This window comes from Triticum aestivum, chromosome 4A (assembly GCF_018294505.1).
Source record: "Triticum aestivum cultivar Chinese Spring chromosome 4A, IWGSC CS RefSeq v2.1, whole genome shotgun sequence".
NCBI lineage: Eukaryota > Viridiplantae > Streptophyta > Magnoliopsida > Poales > Poaceae > Triticum > Triticum aestivum.
In genome coordinates, this window is record NC_057803.1 from 28,573,678 (window position 1) to 28,582,304 (window position 8,627).

At 44.3% G+C, this 8,627-nt stretch overlaps 1 protein-coding gene across 1 annotated transcript; it reads right to left on the bottom strand.

Annotated features, from left to right (window-relative positions):
- Nucleotides 1-831: 831 nt before the first annotated feature.
- LOC123084906 (ras-related protein RABF1) lies at nt 832-7,106 on the bottom strand. Its single transcript, XM_044506436.1, has 8 exons — nt 6,843-7,106; nt 6,376-6,449; nt 4,320-4,403; nt 4,125-4,219; nt 3,828-3,933; nt 3,298-3,387; nt 3,127-3,213; nt 832-1,060 (listed from the first exon to the last, which is right to left on the bottom strand). Exons 1-8 carry the CDS (start codon nt 6,865-6,867, stop codon nt 1,022-1,024), a joined length of 600 nt encoding a protein of 199 aa, XP_044362371.1. The 5' UTR covers nt 6,868-7,106; the 3' UTR covers nt 832-1,021.
- Between the last annotated feature and the right edge of the window lie 1,521 nt (nt 7,107-8,627).

Genomic DNA, 8,627 nt, shown 5'->3' on the forward strand with positions numbered 1-8,627 from the left:
GAAGAATGCACGAGGTTTTCCACTGGACGTCGGAGAAGAGTACCTTTGAGACGGTCCGCCGGGGCAGGACGACGGAGCAGAGTATTTGTCCGCACAGAGGAGATCTGCCGGGGCAGCCAGGACGCCGGCGACAAGACGGTGGGGTGCTGGATCTGGACCTCCACTGGGCGCAATCGCCCAGCTAGGCACCGGATCTGGCCCGCCGCCACCGTCGGCAAGCTCGCTATCGCCCAGCTACGCCGCGTTGGAGGATTTTGGGTCTGTTGCGTTCCTGGGAAGGAGGAGATGATTCTGAAAGCAAAACTAGTAGAACCAAGGGAGTTTTGTGTAAATAATGTAGTACATGTGTGTTCAGATCCACCCACAAAAATCTGGGCCCTTCATCCAGGATCAGATGGCCAAGACACGTTTTTTCTATTTTTGCATCCGTGGTCCTTCTTCTATTGTAGTCGCTCCCCGATCATCATTGGACCGTACACACCAAAAGAGATTTTGTATCCTGTTTCAAAAAAAAAAGATTTTGTATTACCTGGTCGATCCAACCTGTAGACAGCAAGATAGTTGCTCTGAAAAAAATCCTGAAACGGCACACTCTGTTATTGTTAGGCTCGTCTTGTATGCAAACCCTTGTAATTTTGTTACACTTAGAAATCATCTTTTCGTGTAATCATGCATGCCTGAGGCAACCATAACATGTACTGATCCACAAGAAAAACAAATATGGATATGCTTTGTTGATCTACTAAATATATTTATACTGGAGTAATGGGCAGCTACTTCACAGCTAGGCGGGCTATGGACCATCTCCAGATCATAAACCAGACAAAGATCTATCCACAGTCAACACCATTTATTTGCTCAATACTTGCACTTAACACAATGAAATATAAGCTAGCTTTACATTATCCAAGATTTCCAATCAAATGCCCAGTTTAACCTCGGGCATTTACATGCATTACATGGTACAGACTTGTAAGCGTGTCACTCCATCTCAATATAGTACACGAGAGCTATTTATTTATCAGGACGCCGTTGGCTTGGGCAACCTCTTCGCGATTTCCTGTCACATGAACAAAATATTATTAGGTGTGTGTTGACAACAAAAATTAAGTACACATATGAAGCTTAATGAAAAGTTAACACAAGGGAATCATTTGGAAAAAAATATGTATGTCATACTGTTTGCCAAAATTCAACTGAGAACGAGCATATCAAAATGAGATGGTCGGATCCAGGGTTAGCAGCATCCAAGGTAGCGAGGAAATCGCAAATCTCTTTCGCTATGAGAGCCCCAGGCACACGAGCCAATGCTCTGGGTGCGACAACCATATCACCTACAGGAACCATGTGCCCAATGGACTCGGACGAGCAAGACATTGCAATGTCGGAATCCCCCTTCTCCTCGAAGTCGAGCATCTGGCTGGGCTCGAGGGGTGGTAATGGCGGTAATGCCACAGCCGATATCTCGAGGGGGTCCACCTTCAGTTGCTCGACGGACAGAGGTGGAGTCAACTCCCCACACAGCTCCAGAAGCTCGGGCATGATCTGTAGCACCGGAGCCACAACCACATCAATGCACGAACCCTCAGAGGCAGATAACGGTGATCCGACCCCAGCACGGAGAGAAACGTCCATGAAGCCCATCTCCATTCTCGTCCTCAAGGTTGACATCAGACACAATCAGGGGGCGCTGCATAGGAGCAGTTTGCAACACAGGTGACACCTGCGAGAGCCCACTCAGAACAGCCTCAGCTCGCTCAAGAAAGTTCCCCATATGAAGCATCCAACCTTGCATGGAGCCAACGACATCGCGCAGAGGTTGAACCGTTTCCTCGAGTCGAAAGGAAGCCATGTTGAGGAGCTCAGAGCGCAGCAGCTCCGCTTGTCCCTCCATGGTGGACCGCAACGACACATCTGCCATGGCCACAAAGGCAACAGTAGAAGAAACAATGGATGTCCAAGAATCACGACGAAACGTCTTGGAAAGGAGTGGGGCTTCTATCTTGGCTTGGCGAGGAGCTGGAGCTTCACGATGCTCGGTGACGGGGCACAGGTCAAAGGCGATGTGGCAAGACTTGCCAACAAGCTGCGCGGACGCCAGGCGTTGCGACATCCGCGGGCGCAGTGGCCATTCTCAAGGCACCGAGAGCACCTACACGGGTCTCTGCAATCCGCTGCACGATGCCCATGAAAAAGGCATCTACAACATCGACCACGAAGCCAAGCCGGAAGGGGGCGAGGAGCCACTACAGGAGCCGACGGCGTTGAATGACGCGGGCCTCGCCGCGGCAAAACCTTCCGCCAACCCCCACAAGCCTCTGCCTCATGCACCACGCACGGCCGAGAGGGCAGAACTGAGCATTTGGCAGCCGATGTTGGTGTTCGCGGGACTATGTCTCCTCAAGGAGAAGGCCATCAGGGATAAGAAAAGTGGTGGTGCTAGCTCTCGTCCTGTCGTCTTGGAAGGAGAAATCAAACAAGTGCAGAAGCAAGAAGAGTGGCGCTATAGAAAAGGCGTCGGCGGTTGCTTGATGGATAGCTCTGAGTGTTTGGACATGTCATCACGGGTGTGCTCGGGTCCATGGCCTTTGCCGATGTTGGGTCCTCTATTTACCTTCGATATGTGGGGGCTCACTTGTGAAGTTGAATTTCATGTGCAAGCGGATTGTAGGGGTGGCGTGATGGGGGAGTTTGTCTTTCTTTGTGGTCTTGTGGTCTTATGATTTGGGAGTAGTCCGCTTGTATCATGGGATTGTGGCTTGGTTGTCCTTCAGGGCCAAGCATGTAACGGTTTTTGCCCGGTTTTCCATAAATTAACCAGGCAGCTCTCTTCTTCTTAATCAATGAATGAGGCAAAGCTTTTGCCTTCGTTTCAAAAAAAAAAGATGGTCATGGATTGACATTGATGATCTGATGCAGTTTTTTCCCATTTGATGATTGACAATGATTTGTTTCACAAGAAACTTTAAAATTCAAGGAATTCAAGGGTTTGTAATGTTGCTAGCTTGATTATTTTGCAAGAATACCACTAGCAATTATCAGTAGGGTTTGTTATGTGCTAGCTTTATTTGTTCCGTTTCCTCTTCTGCATTATGTGAAACCAAATAGCCTCCTCAGAGGGCATACCTCAAATACTTGATTTATATTATCAGATGTTTTTGCGGACGTCTCCATGAATAACATGCTGTTCTTCTCTGCATACTCTTGTGCCTCCTTCAGAAAGTTACAGCATCATCAGATAATTTTACAGCACATTAAGTATTTATTTCAACTTCACCGTGAAGTGTAAAACAGTACCTGAGAAGGTACACTACGACTTTCATGTAGATCAGCTTTATTACCAACCAAAACCATGACAATACCAGGACTGCCATGTTTTTGAAGTTCCTGCAGGATATGAAATAGAAAAGGACATTATGAATACAAACAATTCAATCTCAAACAAAAAAGAAACAGTGGGAAGCATAAATGAATAAGTTGATACTCTATTATAATCAACAAAATAAGTTGATAATAATATTTGTAAGGTGCGCGCAGAAGTAAATCGAAAGTGCTTCGATTATGCTCACTTCCAATGTTGTTAAGTCGTAATTCTTCAAATAGTGGATGGTAATCTCCAATATACTTCTAGTCTATCAGCAGTCTCCAATATACTTCTAGTCTATCAGCAGTCTCCAATATACTTCTAGTCTATCAGCAGTCTTACAGTACAATACAGACCTTCACTACAGTAGAGTTTTGAGCACATATACAAATCCAGCACTGAAGGAAATAACAACAAAACCAATCCACAAAACATAAGAAGAAAGAGGCTTAGCATAGTTTACCTTCACCCAATATTGTGCTTTCTTGAATGATTCTGGACTAGTTATGTCATAGACAACAACCGCAGCAGCAGCTCCTCTGTAGTAAAGAGGTGCCAAGGCAGCATATCTGAAATTGAAAAGTTCCCACATTAGTTCTGATTTATTGGTTGAAAAAGAAATGCATGTGGGTGCAACCAAGTAAAAATTCATGCGATATATTACTAAGCCTGTGGAGAAAACATAAACAGTGCTTTCACTTCATCAATGACATGTTAGTACCTAACATTATATAGGATAACTAAAGCACCAGATATGTACCTCTCTTGTCCAGCAGTATCCCAGATTTCAAACTTCACTATTGTAGAATCCTCCAACGCCAATGTTTGTGATAAAAATGATGCACCAACAGTTACCTAAAATTATTTACAAATAGGTTTAAAACAATGGAGCTTATGGAGCGAGGGAATTGCATCTAAGGTGAAAGTAACACTTTCATCTGCAGCTCAGTCACACCTTGGAAGTTGGATCGAACTGACCGCGGACAAACCGAAGAACGATGCAGCTTTTTCCAACACCAGAATCTCCGAGCAATACCAACTGCAACATGGACAATGGAAACATCAAACAGAGTCACTAATTATCATTTGACGCGGTAAAAAGTGTTCAGCAGGGCCAACGATGCAATAAATGGGTTGATTGACGTAAAGAGAGTGTGCAATCATCCATTACATAAATATGTCAAGCAGAAGCTCCGGTCCAACCGTCCAAGCAACTACCGAGTTTGTTAACTTTCTAGTTCATTTCTTCTTTTTGGCTCAGGTTTTTGCTCTCTTGATTAGGTTTGCTAGTTTCTGGTTTGTTGTTCTTTTGGTATTCTGGTACAGAAATATTTCTGCTTCTGTTATAACGGCACACTATCAATAGAGAATCACATTCACAGAATGAACAAAATAGCAGTCTCTCCAAACAACAAGGCCACTGTAACATATTTTGTGTAAGATGAGAAAATGTTTCACACAATGTGACCCTTTGAAGGTTGCCAAAACATGTAAATGCAACAAATGGTATGGCTTACATCTCATGTGGAATATATTGATTGCACAGAACATTCAAACAACCGTAATGCAGCACCTTGATCCTGGACTATGCCTATTTTAAAAAAGCATCCACGCGGAAACAAGCTAAATGTATGCATATATACTGCTTCAATGGGGATCAGTGCTACCCAGCATACTGGTACCCTGATATGTGCGTTACACCACATTAATTGTGAATTAGATAGAGCAGTCAGATGAAGCAGCTGACAGCTTTTTATTTGATTAGCCACAGAAATAACCAAATCAGTACAGTATGACCCCAGTTATCCTACATTTCAAATATTAAGCTGAGCAATTGCATAATTCCAACCTTGTGCACCAGAGCTTCTCCACAATAAAATGATTTTTGGTTTCACACATATGCCAGAAAATATAGATATTACAGTACATACAAGTAGACAATACAACCTTAATTAACATATTTCTAATGTATTTTACTGAAGGGATGTATAGTAGGAGTACATATGAAATAGCTGTCTCAAGTTCAGTTCGCCTGTTAGACTACGAAACGATAATACCATTACGTTATAAGTCATATACACTACACCCACAGGAAATTACCCAGGTCTCAAGATTGCAGGAAAAAAACACTAGGCTGCGTTTGGCAACGAAGTTTTTCTGCAGTTTTACAAGAAATACAGTGGTTTTCAATAAATCCGCTGTTTTAAATACTTTGATGTGTTTGGCATGAACAAATACAACAGTTTTAGAAACTGTAGTTTTCTTGAAACCACGGTTTTTTTGCTGTTTTGGAAAAAGAGGTTGGAACCTCTTTTTTGTAAACAGAGAAACGCACACGCTGCATTACTTTGCTCTCCCCTGCAATTTTTTCTGGTGAGCCCATCTTCCAGCCATCCTTGTGATGTGCAATTCATCCATTTTTTTCTCCAACCATGGACAAATAAAGCTCGCCACTTGGTTGGAAGAAAGGTAGTATGTGCTACCCTGCCCGATTGATTGAGCCCGTCAACACAACTCCATGCGTGCGTGTACGGTTGATTGCGCCCATAACTTCCTAGGTCAGTGATCAACTGGGCGTCCTTTAGCACACGCTGATTGAACCGGTCCTGTAGTTCCTTAGGTGTAGCTAAGTTAGGTTCAGTTGTCTAACAGTCAGTCAAAACTACGGTACAAACAACACCAGGCAAACATATCCGTAGTTTTCCGAAAACTGAAAAAAATGCAGTTTCTAAAAACTGTAGTATTTGTTGTCCACGCATTGTAATACCAAGGTTTCCGAATACTACAGTATTTAAAAAACTTTGCTGCCAAACTAGGCCTAACTATGTTTGAGATGCTGTTTCCGGGATTTCGTATATCTGAATCTGATCAGAGGCCATCCTGTCTATATAACCGTACAGTGGGTATCAAATGTCCGTAATGTCATACAACCGTGAAACTACAGTTACAATTGCTTGCGCCAATACCACAAGCAATGTGAATAAAAGCAGCCCAAAGGACAGAAAAGGTACCTTGGCGCGCAAGTCGTTTGAATCAGCAGCAGAAGAGCTACCGTTGATATTGTTCAGCCCTCCAGTGCTTCTAGCTGCAAGACAAAAATAGTTGGGTGTTAAAACATAACGCTAAAGTGAGCAAGTGCCTAATTCTTCTGCCCCAGCTGCAAACTATCCCACCCCCACTCATATACATCCACACACCGACCTTTCGTCTGCGAATAGCACGCAGACACCGCGTTCCAAGGAATCACTCATACAAATCTAGCACTAAGCAGCGATCCAAACCCTAGAAATTAAGAAAATGTGTGGCCGAACTACCAACGCCGTGGCCTGGGGCACTAATCGGGGTCCAAATTAAACCCCCCACGGAACATCACGGATCCTCTAACCTAAACTCCGGCGACCACAGCACCCGCATCAAAGCGTGCACGGCGACTTCCACCCGGAAGTGGGCGCGGGGGGAGAGGGGAACGCGAACCGACCTGGCACGGAGGAGGAGCAGCCCATGGCCGGCGCCTTCGGCCGGGTTCGTGCGGAGTCTCCGGGGAACGGTGGCGATCGGCGGGGGGACGGATCGATCCGGCGGTTGCGCTGTCCTCCTCGGTTCGCTCGCTCGCTCGCTCGCAGTCGCGGGCACAGTTCGTTTGTTGGTCCGGTCCAAGGCTCTGTCTGTCGTCGCGCTCGTGTCGCACGCGATGCTTTGCTGCTTGGGGAAAGCGGGGCGGGGGTGACGAGTCGTTTGCCCACCCGGGCCCCGCCTGTCAGTCTCACGCCGTGGGAAATCCAGGTTCCTTTAATTTAGATCCGAAAAATAATTATGCTGGACTGGGTTACCGGGCCGGGCCGTGCCGGGCACTAAGCGGCGCTCCAACTCTAGACACAAAAATAAAACCGTGGGCTTGCAAGGCCCAATTAGCAGATCTTTTTTGCTAGATTAGCTAAGGAGGCAGGTACCCCTAAAAAAAAAGACTAAGGAGGCAGGTTCCCTGGGACCTCCTCCTTTTTTTTTTAGAATCACAGCGCTGCCTTACTGCAAAGTACGAGTATCAATGTTTACAGGAATACATAAATTATTATCTGGAGGGGAATGTAGCTGTACATATCGACCTATGTCCATGAATAAACTTGCAGCTATGAAAGAAGAGCTTCGCCTCTTGATATCCTGCAACACCATACAACGACCTCCCAGATTACTGGTCGCTCCGAGCTCCCGGACGACGAGGAGTAAAAAGAAATGGAGGGGGTAAAAAAGGGGGTAAAGTAGGAATGGTTTAAAAATCATAAATTTAAAAACATGATTTTTTTTGTTTAACTTTTCATAGCATATTCTGATTTTTTGAATACATTTTTCACAAAGGCCATGAATACTTCTCAAAAGTGATCCTTTTTAAATTTATGAATATTTTTTAAAAATGTGAATATTATTTAAATTTATGATTTGATTTTTTGAAATTTTATGGGGAAAATAAAATAAACATTATAGAACAAAAAAGATGAACCAGAAAGAAAAAATACTCAAAAAATGGTAGTGAAAATAACAGGAGAAAAGGGGAAAAAACAAGACAAGAACTATCTAGAAGCTTCCTAAAACCAAGAAAACCACCGAAAAAAAACCCCAAGGAAACCAGAGTCGGGAATTCTGTAGACAACATTAACGGTTAAATGGGCCGTGTAGAAGTGCATGCTCTAGCCAATGCAACCAAAAAACCGATCTAATGGAAAATACTCCCTCCGTTCCAAATTACTTGTCTTGGATTTGTCTAGATACAGAGGTATCTAGATACAGAGGTATCTAGCACTAAAATCCAGATACATCTGTATCTAGACAAATCCAAGACAAATAATTCGGAACGGAGGGAGTACTAGGCAGCACATTATACGTCAACACTCCCCCTCACGTGTGCCTCCCTCGGGCCTAAACGTGGACCAAAAGTGGGCTGCAATTTAATTGCGCCAGCCGGGTCTTGAACTCAAGACTTCTTGGTTCTAATACCATGTAGAAGTGTATGCTCTAGCCAATGCAATCAAAAGACCGATCTGATGTAAGAGACTAGGCAGCACATTATACCCACTTGCTGGTACGTCACATGTGGCTAGTTCATCCTCATGATCCAAATTGTATCCCACAGACTGTGGTTTTTGATCAACAAAGCTGGCCTTTATCCCTAAAAGAAAAAATAGCTCTGCGCAAATGAGTGACAATTTGACCCAGTAAGTGTCAAATAGGAAATGCCGGATCCCTGGGACTGGCCATACATATTGCTTCC